At 39.1% G+C, this 17,744-nt stretch overlaps 1 protein-coding gene across 2 annotated transcripts in view; it reads left to right on the top strand.

Annotated features, from left to right (window-relative positions):
- The first annotated feature begins 10,555 nt into the window (after positions 1-10,555).
- kif6 (kinesin family member 6) overlaps positions 10,556-17,744 on the top strand; it is a 52,963-nt gene continuing 45,774 nt past the window's right edge. For both annotated transcript variants that reach the window (XR_532602.1, XM_008399650.1), the window contains exons 1-3: positions 10,556-10,698; positions 12,257-12,366; positions 13,988-14,062. Coding sequence is in view for 1 of the 2 variants with exons in the window: in XM_008399650.1 (XP_008397872.1) it covers positions 10,639-10,698; positions 12,257-12,366; positions 13,988-14,062 (245 nt within the window). In the remaining variant the exon portion in view is untranslated. The remainder of the gene's footprint in view (positions 10,699-12,256; positions 12,367-13,987; positions 14,063-17,744) is intronic.

Here is a 17,744-nt window from a genome sequence, read left to right as displayed (position 1 = left end):
TTCCCATGTAACAGGAACATGTATTTGTAGTTATGGTCACTGCATCACTTACCTGGTAATTCTGGTTCACTTAATCACAGTTATAAAGTTAGAAGACATTGAGAGGATGTCACTGATAATGTAATTCACTGCAAGGGTCAATACTGTTAAACAACAAGTTAGAAAGAGCATTCACTCTCTTTTTTCTCACCACCTGACATGACTTGGTTGAACTCTGTAACACAACACAAATCTTTGCTCTTTCACGTGAGAGCACGGCCTGTTTGTTTCTGTCTGCTGACACTTCATACCCTATGAATTTTACTAACCCTCATTGACAGCCTGACCTCTGAAAGGCAGGAGGTGACGAAATGCTGCTCAGTTCACATTCCACTTTGAAATAACTCAAAGTCATCTGTACTTGTTCCGTCCCCTCCTTGTACTTCCCGTTCTCATGTCTCCTCCTTTTATTGTATACCAAACCTGAGAATCAATAAGATACCACACTGTTCTATTTTTGCCTGCTGGGATGCGTTCCCTGCCTGTCATCAAAGTCTTCCTACATCTGTCGCGCTCTCTCTCTCTGACTTGTCTGCAGAGCAGTCGGTCTATTATCTCCTCCACTTTATAGTGTAGCAGATGTGTGGGACTGTAAAAAGCAGAATCTCTGGAAAGTCATTGTGTGAGCAGTAAATCTGGCAGAAATGTCAATTCTTGGCAACAGCTTGTGAAAGAAAAGGCCCTCTGGGTGAGTGAAAGGAAAAACAAAGTAATGTCCTCACTCACTCTCATCTGGTCCCTGTTGTCTGATTGATAATGACAGCTCGCTGCTAATCAATACACCCACCCACTGTTCCAGTGGGCACATCCTCAATAAACTGTCCTCATGCGTATCTGTGCCACAGATGGTAAACCTTTTTTGAACAATCTGAATCTGCAGGCTTTTATGATTATATGTAACTGATAGCTACGGCATTAACACTAATATCTGAAGTGCACCGTTTTTAGTATCACACTGAGATTTTCCTTCTGCATCCAGACTGTCCTTAGAGCAGTTCAGGATTCCAGTAGCAGCCCAGGATACGAGCCTGGATTGGCTCCCGCATCACGGGGTTGGACGGGGTAAAAAGTGATACAACATGGCTTATGGAATGGAATGGAATGTAACGACAGCAGAGGTCTTCAATAGGACTTCAAAAGCCAGACGATTTCAGCTCAGTTAGGTATTTTCATTGTACCTCTTTTGACGACAGGAATTTCAACCCCAGAAACGTACAGCTGGAAGAGCCGGTATATATTTATTACATAACATCGTGAGCATGCAGATGCTTCACCTGAACTCAATTTGCACCAGGAAATGGATTTGGACCAAACGCTTCTGGCTGGGTTAAATAACATGAGTGGATTTACTGTTGATGGTTTCCAATATTTTACTGCGCTCTTATGACAACAATCCTCTTTCCAGCTTCAAATGTTACTTTAGTCCCCTGTTCCTGTTGACATCATCTCCTACTCTATAGCTACAATATTTTTTTACTGTTGCTGTACACCAGACAAGTATGACATTATGACTGCTGACAGTGAAGAGTGTTGTACTGGTGAAAAAGCAGCAAGAGTCATAGTCATGCAAGTCTCATTGTTGTGGTTAGCTCAGTTAAAATTGCTAGTGCAAAACGGGAACAAACACATTACCAGGCAGATCATTATAATGCTATGCCTGGTTGGTCTATAAATTTGGAAGTCCAAACTATGATTAGTTCTAAAGAAGACTTTTGGATGATAGCTGAAAAACGCCTCCAAGAAAGAAGAAAACAGGTCCAGTGTCCTCCAATCTTTACACACAATTAGCAGATTGCAGTGGTTATTTGAAATGCAACTGGAACATTTGCCAGAAGAAAGTTCCAACCTTTTGATGGAAATGTATCACAACAAACCTGCGTGAAAGGACTAGGATTCTGAATGCAGCAGACGTTAGATATCAGATTCATGTTAAAAACAATCCAGTCTAATGTACAGTAGATACTTGGTATAAGGCTTCTACCTTCTTGGAAAATGGAGACATTTCTTTTTTTTTTTAAACATATTTTTGTGTTTTCAACTGTGATGTTTTGTTAAAATGTTTGAACTCAGAACAACTCATGAAACCTGTGTGCAAAATACTGTCTGAGTTTTACTGGTTACAATGTAGGAACTTGAATGAACAGATACAAGTTTTATACGTTAGGAAAATAATCAGTGCCTAAACTTTGCGTTTTGCTCATTGTTGCAAAAAAGGGGATGGGGTCAGCAACCTTAAATTAGCTCTATAAAGGAGCCAATGAAGGCTGGTCTCCTCAGGTACTTCTTCTGGTTAGCCTTTAGGCCACCCTTCTTTGTGTCTCATAAAGTCTTTGGGCTGCCCACCTGAACTTTTTACTTATTCTGTTTGAACTCCTTGGATCAAGCTCCTGGCCAGTGGAGCACAGAGTTTAAGCTCTGTGCACCGTTATATCTGACAACCTGCCTGAGGTGTTGCTTTTGTTCCTTCAACTCCTGATGGGAGTCTAGGTGTTACTCTTTTGTGGGGAGCTATTTGTCAGTTTCTCCTATTATGCACCCTGTTTTGTTCTGGATTTGTTCTGAATTTTGCTTCATATGTTTGGAAAAACCTCCACAGGGAGGCGGACAGGTGGGCATTCTGATCAGACCCCCAAACCATCTCAACTGACTCCTCCTTTTGATGAGACTACTTGGAGGTCAGCCCGATTGATGGAACTTCTTTTTCCACTTATTATGTATTTAATAATTATTATGTATTAAAAATAATCCTTTTTCACCATCTTTTGCATACCTCATTGAGTCCTTTGTCACTCAGCAAAAAGCCTGACTGTGTCACACACACATGCTGTAGTTGGAGTGGTTAGCAAGTGACCAGAGAGATCATACTTTTTAGGAAGGAGAGATTAAAATCCACCCTCTATTTCTCACTGCCATGCACTTGGCGGCCAGCAGACCGCCCAGCCCTGTGCCTTTCCACTCTCTAAGTTTCTGACCACATGCAGCTAGAATGGAGAGATGGTGTGGGTTGAAGAAATGGACAGAAAAGAGGAGACACTGGACAAGCATGAGGTATTTGAAAACTACTCAAGCAGCAAATTTGAGGTGCTCATTTTCATATTGTTCAGTGATTTTCTTTTTTCTCCTTATGAGAATGATACTGGGAAATATATTTTCCTAAAGTTAATCAAAGAAATGGAAGGAGTTCAGTAAAATCAACTGACTTTTTAAATTATTCCAGACACGATATTTTCACAGATATCTAAAGAAAACTGGGAGACAAAAAGCACATTGCACTGAGTTAAAACTGGTGTCGTAGGCTATATTATACAACAATGGCCTAAAAATTCTAGTCTTGCAAAAAATTACAAAGCGCTAGAGCTTCTATAAAAGGAAAAGGTATGTGTTGTACTTTCCAGGCGAGTGGATTATCTGTGCTTGTCAGAAATTGCTTAAGTACCTTGGAAAGTGTTTATCAAGCTGCGATCTGGAGGCCATCAAAGAGAGATCAATCAGAGCAAAAATATTTACTGACAGGAGGAGCTGTTTGCTGAGATAATCTTCACAAGGGGAAGATTATGCTGAGCAACAAAGATATGAATCGAGGTGCTGGGGAAAAACTGTGATGCCATTGAAATTTGAACAAAAGTTAAATATTTTCAGTTAAAGATTTGTTGATAAGATTAGGACTTGAGGATTTTTTTTTGTGCTAAATTTTGTACTCCATGCTCACTATGCATCATGGAAACAAAATAAAAATTTTAATCTGCCTGAAGTGCGAGAGAGCTCATCTAGTGAGCAGAGCCAAACATTCACAAACAAATCCTTCAAAAGCACATTCTTCTCCTTCTGCTTCACATTTCTTTACCTGTTCTTCCTGCTGTTCTTCCTGCTGACGGATCAGAGAACGACTAAACGTCACCCTGTCCCTGACTTTTTATTCATTCCAACAACCGTCCCACAATACTGCTGGTCCTTTTGTCTTGAGTCCTCATATACAGTATTTGAGGAATGCAGACTGAAGTTTGATATGCCGGGGCTTAGCGAGCATAACAGAGGGCAGAAGCCTCAGAGAATAACACATAACCAAAGCCCTAAAGAATTCCCTTGGAAACAGCCAGCAACCAGAAAACCATGCACTGGGGAGGGAGGGCAGGAGAGCTACTGAAACCCCAAACTTAAATAGCACTGACTCCGCTGCTGGAGACTGCCTGAGATAGATACTCTGCATTTTGGTTTCTGCTGTTTCTTGCTTTAGCTAAAACTGGACAAAAATACAATACGTTTAGGCTAAATTGTTTCTTTAAACATTTGTGCGATACGCACAGCACCTTGCTGTGTGTTCACACGCCTCTTGAACTTTTTCACATTTTGTCAGCTTACAACCATTAAATTCTGTAGAGCAGCTTAAAGTAGGTAATGTGCTACAGAGCACTATTTACTCCATCACATGCTACAACAAACCTAGCAAGATATGTCTGCTACCTCGAGGAGGTGCTGAGACCCGCACTCCGCAAATGTGGCCTTTTTCAAAGAATGGTAAAAAGACAGTCATTGCATCAGGAAGTTCAATTTAGCATAAGTCATGTAGGGCGCAGTCTCAAGTGTTTTGCAGCCTCTCCCTGGTTTTACCTTCAGGATTTGCCAGAATTTAAGGTTTTTCGTCCCTGAAAAAACGACGCCTTTTAGAAAGCCTGCCCACAGCATGTCGCTGCCACCACCCTGGGTTAATCTAAGGGCAAGTATGCAAGAGGTTTAGACCTCAAGCAACCATGGTCTTTTTAGCTTAGCTGAACAACTCATACCTCAAGATTGAAAAAGAAAAAAAAAGACAGAAAATAAACTTGTCTTGGTCTTTCACATAAAATGCATTGAAGTCATTTTCTATGCAACACTGGTCTTCGCCAGATCATCATATGTCTTCTTGTCCATGGTAAATCAAAACAGGTTTCAGTTTCATGTTTCTTGGTTTGGTTTTTCTGCTGTTTCTTTCCAGTAAATATAACATTGTGCTTCACCTACCTGCCTGTGGAATTAAATTACATGACCTCCATGTGAATGATACCCCTATCGAGATTTTCCATGTTGCTACCTGAGAAGTTTGTTTTTTTCATTGTTTTCTTATTTATTTTGCCTTTATTCATATGGAAAGCTACCAGTGAGGCACAGCGCCATGTCTTCCGGGGATTCCAGTTTGAACACTCCTAGATGTGTGAATTGTCAGCAGTACTCAAAGTATTTTGAAGCTTCTAGCCACTTTACTTTGTGATCTCTTTTCAAGAGATGCAAATAGTGACTATACATTTTAGCATATATCTGTGTTAGAAAACGTTTAATTTCTTTGAAACTGCATAAGATTAATCACTAATTGTGTTCAAATCTGTTGTCAAAACCCACATGTTGGTCACATGTGTGGTTACATAAAGTTATTGCCTCCAGCTTGTTGACATTTTTTTTAGCAGCAGCAAAAATAGGATACGTACACACACCGTGGACTTACATGCTCTGACCCGTGCCACCACAACAATTACAGTCACCGCTGTTCCCCCTCTAACTTGAGTGTTCACAGTCTTTAAATAAAATACACTGATGTTGAATAAAATCAATCATTCCCTGGTCAGCTTGACGTTACCAAGCAGATGTTGTGTCTACAGATGTTCACATGTTTGATGCCACTTCACATGGTTCCCAGGCTTTAATGGTGTGACTTTCTGGCCTTCACTATCTATGTGAAAATAGTTCAGTGCGCTTCAGCACACAACGCTGTGCAAGAGCTGGACTTTCTCACAATTTGTTACATTGCAACCACAAACATCCAAGAATTTTACATGGTGGATCGACACAAAGTAGCCTACATGTTGTAATTAGTAGATTGAGTGCATGTGACTTTGTAATCTAAACCCAGATAAATCCATCTGTTCTGTGGAAACAGAGGCTTTTAGAGAACATCGTTGCTCCAGCAGCATCCTGCAGACCTAGGAACAAAACACGGGTCAGGGATAACGCTGTAATAAACCTCAAAGCAGTGTTAAACTTAAGAGTAAACTTTGAACATCTCACAAAGCACTCCATCATCAGACAATGAAGACAGTAGAGAACAACTGCAAAGCCACCAAAACATGACCGTCTACTTTTACTGACAGACGTTATTCATTAAAACAGAATCCTTGGGATTAAACACGATGTTGGAAAAAAAATGGTAGAGTATACTTTTTCTTTCCATCAAGAACTCTAAGGCCTTTCAGAATTGTTGGGGAGGCTATCTGATATAAAGACTGAGGTTCATCTTCCACCATGGCAATAACTCAAGAAAAAATTTATGTGATTTAAAGCAAATTTAAACCAAATGGACATTTTGGATTGGGTACTTGAAAGTTGCTCATGGATTCCCAGGATTGCTGAATATAAATTCTTCTACTTTGCAATTATGTGCTACGCTGTGTTGGTCTATCACATAAAACCACTGTAAAATACAGTACATTTTTCAGGTTATTACATATAAAAATGGAAAAATAAAATAAAGGGGGTGTGAATTCTTTTGCTAGGGCCTATACTAAATCTACAACGGTGGAGCGTCATGGCAGCGTGTGCTTGTCTCTAATCGTCTCTTTGATCAAAGGAGCATATTGGGACTCCACCACTAAGCCCCTGTGGCCCATGTCAGGCAGAAAAGAGCCAGCACCACTTACCCAAATGCACATATCTCATCCAGTGGAATCCATCCAGCTTCACCCACTAAGCCGCAGAGAGGCAACCACTTAACAGAAGCATCATCCTCTTGTATAGTCTGTAATAATGGCATGGAGAAATCCAACCACACTCAAAGGAGATGCCGTCTTAAAGGACTGATTAACCAGAAGCTGTGGAAGGTGTGGTGTTTACAGTCCCCCATGTACCGATGCAGACATTAGACAGCACATGTACACACAGAGAGATGCAGAGAAGCATGAATACTCCCACTAAGTGCTCTGCTGGTGCTTGGTTGTCAGGCTACAGTTAAAGTAAGCAAGCAGTGGCAAGTATGCCCAATGTCTGATACACTTCTGTGCATTTAATGAATGAGGTTGTATTCTATGAAAAGGAGCTGGCAAAGGAAGGAGGAAATTTAAAAAAAAAAAAAGCTATATTTCTCGGCATAGATGTGACGCCATTATGATGCTTGTTTTGTTTCTTCACACTGCGTTTGATTGTGTTGTGAAAGCACAGGTTAGGTTTTTTGTTTCCACAGGTCATCTTGCGGGCAAAATCCCAACCACAAGCCGAGCTGTTTGTCCGGAGAGAGCTGCCATCTCTCTTAACAGACTGAGCACGCCTTTTTGATCAGCTGCCAGGAGGGTGCTTCAAGACAAAAGGTGTCATATGTTGGCAAAGATCACTGAAAAAACAGGTTTTTTTCTTTACACGCTTTTGCCTCCAAGCTCCACCAAGTTTCCAAGTGTGCTCCGCCAAAGAAAGTGGCTTCATTTGTGTCGAAGTAAGACTCTTACAGTTCCTCTATCCTTTCAAAGCAGATGATGCATGCATTTCAGTGGACGTGCTTGCAGATTCACCAGGCACTGCAACAATCGCCTTGTGACAACTTTCTCTGTCTCACTGCTATTTGATCTCCTTGTGAACCCACAACAGGAAATGGAAAATCAGAACACAAAGATAAGCACATGAACTGTGGGAATTTGTCGCTAAAAAGCCTAGAAAAATATTCTCAAGTGTTTTCCCCCCTGCTACTAGAAAGAATTTACCTTGCATGCATGCAAACTAAGTTGTTTTAGACAGACAGAGAAAAAGAGAAAGACGTTTCAGCTGTCTGAGTGTAAAAAAAACAACAAAAAAAAAAAACAGTCAGACTCAAACCGTGGTTGCTCTTTTGGGGAGAAACCACAGCTATGTCAGCTTAAGCTCAAGATAACACATAGACCAAAACAGGATATTAAAAACGGAGTTCGCAGCTCCCAAAAAGGCCCATTCCAGCTTTGGTCGGTGTTTACTGCATGCATCTTTCGATCCAGGAATCACATTTAGCTCTATGCAAGAGCTACTTTAAAACAAGTGGCTGCACCCTGTGCCTTTAGGTTTCAAACTAGGTTTTGAAACCTCTAAGTTTCAAAAGCTCTTCGATCATATATGTATCGGTTTTCGCCTTCACTGTAAAGTAACATAATGGGTCCTTGCCCAGACTGTGAGTTAGAAGTCATGAAAATACTTTGACATATTTACAGCGGTTCCACTAATGGTTTCGATTTTACTATCTTGCACAGTGGCATAGAAATTAGCAGCCCATTTCCTGACCCAAGATCTGTGCAAATCCTGGATGGAGGGATATTCACTCTCAGAGATCTTCTCTGCAGACCTGATTGTTGCAGTCTGTCCCTTTTCTGCTTTGTAGATGAACCAATCAACACAGTGACAGATGTGTATGAGACAGACTAAATATTGATTGTGAAGAAGATAAACAACAGCCTCTGTGGAAGGTTGCACTTTCTGAATTGCCACAAGAAATGCAACCTACACAGGACCCTCTTCCAAGCAACGTTTATTATACGTGAGGATCATGTCAGGTCCCAAGAATGGGTGACTTCAGGGAACTGGAAGTGGTCCACAGTAGCCACAATCGTGTCATCTATAAAGTTCAAGAATTCCCCAGATGGGTAGTGGAGTCATTACAAAAGGAGGGACATACATCAAGAGTTTTTCCTGGTCATTTTGAATAAAATTGCTTACAACTAATCAAAACCCAAAATTCAGTTAGACAAAATGAATACATGGGACCAATTTAAAAAGCTCCTCTGTCAGAGTTAAATATAATTTTCCTTCCAAATTAACTTTTCAATAGTATGCTTGAATACAGCACCTTATCAACAGATGTGTTCTTTAGCAATGCTCTTTAGGACATGCATTAAATATTTTTGTTTTCATGATCTGTAGTCATGAAAATTAATACAATTAGACAAAATAAACGTATAAATTAATCCATGTTTCAAAAAAGTTTCTCTTTCTGATTTGGTAGTGTGACCGCAAATGAAATTCTACTTGGGGCTTCTGCAACCTTGAACAAGCTCTTTGGCCTGCAACATCCTGTAATGTGTATACCGTATTCCTAAAAAGTAACAGCTGCTGCTATATTTAGGGCTGTAAGTTGAGTTGTCTCCTTTGAAGCTGCCTAGCAAAGTTTCAAGCCTAGGCAAACGCAGTTTTTTTTTTTTTTTTGCGTTTTCATGCATGGCTCCGTCTCGATGACCGTCACAGCCTGTCAAGCTGGTGTGCTCTGTGGAGCTCTTTCAGGTGAACTGCATGCAGTGGTTCTCTGAAAATCTACAGTCAACTGTTGTGCACCACAAAACATTGTAAAACACAAATTGATGTTTAAGGAATATTCCTTCAAGTGTAACCCACTGAGTCTAATTGGTTACAAAGCATTCTCATGTGTTACAAAGCAGTATTTTATCAACTTTACTCAATTTCCTAAACTAGTGAAAATATTTGGCTTGTAAACCACTTCTCTGAGATAAAGTCACAAGTTTATTCCTTGTTCTGTTCCAGGTTGAAATGATCTGTTGCTTTTATTTATTTTCCATTGAACATTTTGTCTTTTAAGAGCTTTGCCCCCATATCTCATTTCTCAACATTATCTTGTCTCTAGATCACCTAATTACCACTTGTTACTCATCACTCATCTGTGTCTGCTCCTGCAGTCACGCCTTCTTTTCAGAGTTTCTATCTGTTTATGCCCAGGTAGGAGCAGAGACATGCCAGTAAATGGTTTTTTTTTTCTTCTCTACTCTGCTGGATTACTTTTTGTTTAGCTTGATAATGTACAAAATCTCCAACAGCATTATTTTTAGTTGAGTGTTTTTTTTTTCTTTTTTCTTATCCTGTAATCTGCTTGCATGTACTGCTCTAATATTTTTATTTGGGATATTCTGTAACCATAGATTATGGTAAAACAGTGGCTTTGTCAACTTTTTACAAAAAAATTGCTCACACAGATTAAAAAAAAAAATCAATAATTTGTATATTTTTTGTCTTGGATATTTAAATATATTAGCAAACAAATTAATTTCCAAAATCTAAGTACTTAGTAGATACCATCATACAGAAGTCACAGAGGAAAGTGTGAATCCTTTTTTCCAGGACTTTTGATACATTTTTGATAGATTTCAAAAATCTATTTGAATTTTGAACCGGATACATATTATTTGCCAGATTAGCTTTCTCAAATACTAGCCTTTCTTAATCAAGCAGGTGTGGCGGGAACTCATTTCGCTCTAAGAAACCTTCTTTAATATGCAGGGTGTGCCTGCAGCACTGACAATACTTTTGTCAATAATTCCTCAGAATGAGTCACTGAACCTATGGTGACCTTGTCTTAAACATACAATCCCAAGATTTCTTTGAACCCCTCCCCCTGCCCCCATAAAAAAATAAAAACCTGTTGTTCTTTGGGATGTTTTGTAACAAATTTTATGTCACGGTGAATCATCTTGTCGCTAATAGACGATCTTTGAGGTGACCACCGTCACCTAGCAACCAGATAAAACATACCCCAACCAGCTTTGCGCTGGTTGTGAAGGTTAGCTTATAGGCTAAGTTGAGGCTAGCCTAAAACGTTTAGTTTTATAGTAGAAAATGGTTAAACAAACGATACAGATATTCGGTCGAATTAAGCCCACGAATAAAACTGCGGCGGTAAGAGCACAATTTTCGGCTTTCAGATTTATGTAATGGAAATTAGAGTTATTTGGTGTTAAGATTAGATGAAGTAGAGGACTTATTGCCCGTGGCGTTTAGCACATGCATACAGTCTAGTCTTTATTCAGAGAAGCTAGACTATTTATACAAAACACCAGGTGTCAAAATATGCAGATGTTTACATATATGTTTCATTTTCTTCTTAAGGACATTTTTTTCCACTGAAGATTTTACCTTCATTTGTCAGTTATAACTTTAATGAGGATGGCTCCTTTCCATAAGGTGTCCTAATAAATTATTCGGATGAACAGGAATCCACAAAAGAGTCTCAGAGCCTTTTCAGCTCTGGCACACCTGGAAGGAATGCAGTTGTTTCAGATTGTTTTCAGTGACACATTTCATGGGCGCTTCTTGCTATAACTTGTCTATTATAGAAACAGTTCACGCTATAAAGTCCACATTTTCTTGTCTTTTTTGCTATCTAAAACACAATTATTGTTGACATGTAGTTATCAAATTTGAATGTTGTTTTTATTTTATTGTCTACAAATACATTTCAATCCAGGTCCTCAATCCGATACAGATAAGAAAAAAGTTGAAACATTTTTGCAAAGTGACCAAAATCACTTTACAGTAAATTTTGTAAGAAGCTTTGACTCCTATGCGAACATTTGCTCCACATTTTACATGTAAACATAGGTTCTCATAGGATGCAGAGCTAAAACTGTAATTTCATCTTATTGTAGCGCTTTTCTGAACAGAGCCCCTGTTTTAAAAAACAAGAATCCGACGTAGTTTCTTAGTGCTTTAGTGCTACCTGACAATATCCACCAAAATGAAAGAGTACAGCTCCCCCTCTAGGGGCTTTTTCAGGGTTTGGCAAACATCTCTGGAAAAAAACAGCGTTGATGAGGAGGGCAAAGCAACAAACAGGGTGACAGTGGAAAACCAATTTAATCACTGGGACCATATCTTTTTTTTTTATTCTTCCAGCCCTGGAGAATGCTAATTACATCAGTGTCCATTGGAAACATATGCCAGAGGCTCAAAAGCAGAGAACATGGGTGTTTAGAGCTCCCCAGCCAAGCCCACGTAAATGGCCTCCAGTGCTAGAGCTCAGTCGATATTGGTTTAATGTTCTACAATTTTCTCTGTCTCCCTTGGGGCCGGGCTTTGGCTTGAATCTGCAGAGCCAGCATTCTCAGTGCACTGATCCTGATTGCCTCTTTAGTACTGTTGCTTTCCACAGGATACTTGCACCATAAACTGCCATCTTTTCATTTCTGGGCTTTTTCAATGCTCAAACCACAAATGTCCAAACCTATATTTCTAACTAAAGATGATGTATAGACTTTATGTTGAAGTTGGACTGCAAGTATGACTCCACGTACAATTACGGCAAAAAATCAGTAAAACATAGCAGACCAGTACATGAATGTTTATTTGACTGCTCTTAAATGCTTCCTAAAATGTCATTTTATGGTACATTTTCTGTCTATAGTTGCCACTTTTAGAAGTTATGTGCCTGTGTTTATGTTGCCTCTGGCTCCCTCAGGTGTACTCTGTGAACCACGAGGAGGAAACAGGTGCCTCTCTGGAGTTTTTGGTGCCCAGGGACCTGGCTGATGGCATTGTTAACCACAAGAGGGAAAACTACAAGTTCAGGTAAATTCATTTACATAAGTGTTTGCTGTAAAGAATAAATAAAAATACCTATTTGCTTGTGCTTGTCAATGATACTTGGGAAGGCAAAGCATGTTTGTTTATATAGCACCATTTATACACAAGCTAATGCAAGGAAAAATAAAAGAACAGAGGCAACGGCATAAAAAAGAAATGAAGACAAAAAAAGTGAACTGTTAAAAAAAACATTTTCTCTCTCAATGTTATTGCTGCCGTTGCTATTGATTAACTGAGTACAGACATACACTCATTCACTCTTTGCAATTTTAAAAACACTCAATGAATATAAGGAACTGCAACTTGTGACAAATAAATGTCAAGTTGTGTATTGTCAGCATGTATATGGATCAAGACATTCTTATTCTCCAGTTATCTGAGATAAAAGAACAATAAATAATCTGAATTAAAGTCGCCTGAGGAAGGAACCTTGGGGGAGCTCCACATGTGATCTTGTATTTTATAGTCTTCATAGTCCTGTGGTGTGATAAAACACTTCCCTGGAATGGAAATTGTGATAGACATTGCTGTTTTGCTAAAAAACTGAACGCAGCTTGTAATAAATTAATTTTTTTCATAATCTTAAAAAAAAACAAAAACAAAACAAAAAAAACACTGGCTTTGACAAGGTCATGTAATTAAATATTATTGAGGTATGCAGGTTAAGCCTACAAAGGAATTACCTACCTGCAATATTTCAGGTGGAACGCAGCTAAAAACATTTTTTCTTTAATACTTGTGGGCACCAGGTGGAAGATTTCAAGTCATTACAGTTTCTCTGAGACACACACAATTCAATGATTGAAAATAATCAAGATGCAGTAATAATTCTGGAATCATCGAGGATGTAAGCAGATTACCGGAGATGGAACTACATTCTGCTTATGTTATCCTGGACAATGATATTAAGAGTAAAGTATTTATTTTTATTTATTAGGCTAACAGTGATTTAAACTTAGATTAATCTGTGATCAGTCTAAGTATCAAATTTGTGCAAAAACAAACAAACAAAACATGACTAATTTTATATACGAGGAACAAATATGCCGGATGATCTAAGTGTAAAAAGCTACAATGAGGAAAGCCAACACTCAAACCTGGCTCATGTGGCTGCATTTGAACTTTTTCCCCATGAATAATTCATCCACAAGTCCTGTCAGTGAAGAGCCAGAACATCTGTCTAAAGCTCAGCTGCTGCCTCAAATACCCTCTGTGCAGGGTTCATGCCACGCTTCCAAACCTTAAATTCACAGTTAGAAAGTCAGACAGCAGTGGACACTCAGAGCCTCTGAAAACCACATGGTCTTATAATAGCTCGCAGAGGTTCCCCTGTGCCCTTATAGCAATAAAGTTTCCACTTTTAACAACCTTCCATGGGTGGATTCTGTTCACATTTCTCCTCATCTTTCTGTGGGCTTGAACATGATGCAGCTTTGTTTGTTTTACAGAACAGAACCACTGTTCAATAAACCTCATCTATTTAAGACATTAAATATTTAACAATCAGCTGTGGATATTCCAAATAAACAAAATCTTTTGGACTATTCTTAGCCTGTTTTGTTAAATGTGTCATGACGATTCTGTGTTGTTTCCCATTTCTCTCCAGGTTCCGAAAGGTTTTTGAACAGCACATTAAACAAGATGTGATATTTGAAGAAATCGCCAAACCAGTTGCAGAAAGGTATAACAAACAAAAAAAATCTTCGATGTTTACCTAAATGCTTAGCTTTTTAGACACTTTATATGACACGAGTGATGGAAAAGATCTTATCTGTGCATTGTACACCCCCAGACTAATGTAAGGCCACACAGATTCAGCCAGCCTTGTTGACAGGAAGTTAGTAAAGCTCAGTTTTCTTTAAGATGGAAATGGAGGGTGTCTGTGATGCTTGGCACGTTTTAAGCACTTAAACCACTAAGTGGACGGAGCTGGCAGGCAAGATGGCACACTGTGCCATCATGAGAGTGAAAGCCTTTTCAAGCCACAAAGCTGTAGTCTGTATTTAACACATAGGCTTACAGTAAATGTACACGTGAGATGAATATACTTCTTTGTTGCTGTATTATTTTCTAATCCGCCATCATAGCTTTTATTTTAGAAAAGGGAAGTGATGGAATCAACACAGTATTGTTTGCCAACTACTGATATGGTCTGTTGGTTGTTTAGAGCCTGGTTTTATTTCCTGGTCCTTTATTTTTAGTCGGCTCCAGTTTTGGTTTCCTTATCAATCTTTTGTAACAGTCTTGTTTTACCTTCTGCGACGTTCAAATTTGTCAGTTGTTTTAGCAACTATATTTAATGTTTTATTATTTTTGCATAGTGCCTTATCATTTTTTATGGCTCAATATCAGCTGCCGTCTGCTGTCCCATGGGGCCAAATTGATATCATTAGATGTAGATGTGTTCCCTCCATAATAGTTCTGTTAGTGCCTGTGTTTGTCCACTTTATTTACTTTAAAGTATTGTTTTTGTTATCCCGTTGGATTTTATCTTTCAGCACACAATTTTACTGTTTGTGATCAGTTAAATTAGTTTATATGTTATCTTAGCGTGAGTTTCCACCACCATTTGTATTGTACATAACTTTGTCCCTAAAATTGATTTAAAAACACACAGACACGTGGAGATTCATAGACATTGTTAAAATACGTGTGTAAAAAGTCTACCTAGAAAATTATCTTTTCATTAATGTAATCTCATGCTAAACATGTTGAAACTACTAAACAACTGAGGTTGCAGTCGTTTAGTAGAACCCGCTCCCTCTTCTTCATCACTCCATCTAGCTTCTTCATCCCAAGCTACAAATAAATTGCTCAAATCTTTGCTAAAATCGCTCACAATTTCCTCCAATTTTGTGTATTGAGCCTTACTTGTTTTTAGTTTGACTTACATTGAATACGTTGTAAGATGACGCTGGCATTTCACCCAGTTACTACAGGCGAAAACAGCCCCACTCTGCAATCTCAGTATTCTGTGAGAATTATTTATTATTCAATGTTTTTGTGGACACAGAATGAAAGCACAGTAGTTCATATTTTTATATCACTGAAGTGTTTATGTTGCGTCAGTGACACTTTAACTTTTACTTTTGAAATAAGACAAGACAAACAGGAAAAGATTTCCTGAAATCAAATGTTTTTTTTTTGTTTTTTGTCAAGGTTCTTCCTTGCTTTAACCCCAGCAAACCTTGCCTACACCTCAGATTTTCTCTACCATCTTCTCCACATTCCACCCAACCATCATTATTACACTGGGACCTATTTGTGGAATCCCACAAGTACTTTGGATTTTCTTAGCTATTTGGAGACATAAAAACAATGGTTGACTAATTAGTCTGATGTGTCTGACCTTTAAGGTATTATATTTCCTTCCTAAGCTGGCAGTTTTAATGCTTCTCATTTTGTTGTGGCAGCTGGTATACATCAGAATAAAAATCAGTAGTCACCGGCAGGCAGCATCTTTCCACATTAATTAAAACCTTGACATGTTCTAGTCTTTGAAATGAGCCTTCTGTCTGTAGTCTAATCATCCGGTCAAGGCATGACCAGTCTGTTTCCCTAATCAGACATATCTCAGTCCATCGTTAGCTCCTTGTATCCTCAAGAGAGATCCACCTTATACCAACTCTGAAAATGCCATGGCCAAAGAACCTGGTTGTTCAGAGAATGTTGTGTCTTAGAATATTCATAGAAAGTTGAGAGAAAGGGAAAACGTGTGGTAAAAATTGCCGTTAGCAATTGGGCTAACCGCTGACCTCGAGAGGATCATCAAGCAAAATTCCTGAAGGATTTTGGGGAGTTTCATAATAGTTAAACTAAGGCTGGAATCAGTGCATCTAGTGCAAGTATGCAGAGATGAATCCCACCCATAGGCTACAAGCGTCTTATCTGGGCTAAGGATAACAAAAACTGGACTGTTGCTCAGTGGTCCAAAGGCTTGTTTACAGAGAGAAGCTTGCATTTTATTTGGAAATTAATATCTCAGAGTCTGGAGGAAGAGTAGAGAGGGACAGAATCCATGATGCTTGGAAGTCCAGTGTGAAGTTTCCACGGTTATTGATGATTTTAGTGCCAGGTCATCTGCTTGTCATGAGCCTTGCTTGTCTAGAGACCGAAAAGTTGAACGTTGGCAGTTTTTTTTTTGTTCCAGGGTTGCCCTGTATTTATCTCCATCCCTATTCCCATCAACTCGAACCAGCTCATTGGCCAGTTGAAAAAAAAGCGTCTACACAGGATGACACTTTCAACACCATTTTGTTTGGTGTGGGTGTTGTGCTCAGGGTCATGTGCTGTTTTAGTTTTCTGCTGCACTTTGCACTTGGCTTGAAAGCTACACGTATTTGTAGCTCACGTAATTTGTCAGATGTAAGTCATCTGACAAATTAAGTGAAAGATTAGCTTCTTCCATATGAGTCTATAGCAGATGTGAGTATAATGGAGAGTAGCTGGATGTAAAATTCAAAAAAAGAAATGCATGGCATTGGACCTGAAGTAATATATTATTGTAGCCCATGTGTGGGATTCTTCTAAGCAGTACCTATCATATTACTCTGATCATTTGGAGTTGGTATTTTGAACACATGGATATTTTTTGGTTAGATATATTACGCAGCTCTACATGACCCCCTTTAAACTTCTTTATCTCTAACCTGTTTGCTTTGTTCCTTGGTTTTCATCATGGTATTTTTTTACTCTAATGTTCCCTAACAAACTTCTAAGTCCTTCACAGGAGAAATGATTTTGTGCTCAATTGTGTCTGTACTAAGTGATTCCTTAAGTCAACTGGATTTTATTTCGGGGTATCAAAAGATTAAGAGGGCCGAATACGGTTTTAATTATTTTAATTTGTAGGAAATTAGGAAAGCCATACATTTTCTTTCCTGTCCACAAATATGCGCTTCGCTTCTATCTTGCTGTGGTGTAACATAAACCACTCTATTCATATCTCATGAAGTAGATAAATAAAAATACAGCCTCAATTGTTGGTGAAGAGCAGCCAGTTTGATGATATTGGGCTGACCAACTGTCTGTATTGTGTGATCCCATTTCACAAGGCAGTGAGACCTGCAGCTGAAGTTCAGACATTTCTGTTCAGTAGCCAGGAAAGCTGAGGTGTAAACAGGAACAAGAGCTGGGAAACGCCCAAACCTCAGTGGCACGGCCCAGCCCGCATCATTAGTACTGACATTAAGCTAAACACTGAGCTTGCGTCTTTTCTCCCCGCTGCCTATCACCACCATGACTCACACTCGATTGTACTGATGCCCAATGGCCATCCAAGTCAGTCTAGCAGGGTATCATTATTTGAGTGGACAGATGCTCTATTATAGCTGCCTGTTTTCCTGCTGCTTCATGTAAGGTGT

This window comes from Poecilia reticulata, linkage group LG22 (genome assembly GCF_000633615.1).
Source record: "Poecilia reticulata strain Guanapo linkage group LG22, Guppy_female_1.0+MT, whole genome shotgun sequence".
In the NCBI taxonomy this organism is placed as follows: Eukaryota; Metazoa; Chordata; class Actinopteri; order Cyprinodontiformes; family Poeciliidae; genus Poecilia; species Poecilia reticulata.
Note: the sequence above shows the minus strand (reverse complement) of the source record. Positions and strands in the feature narration are given on the sequence as shown.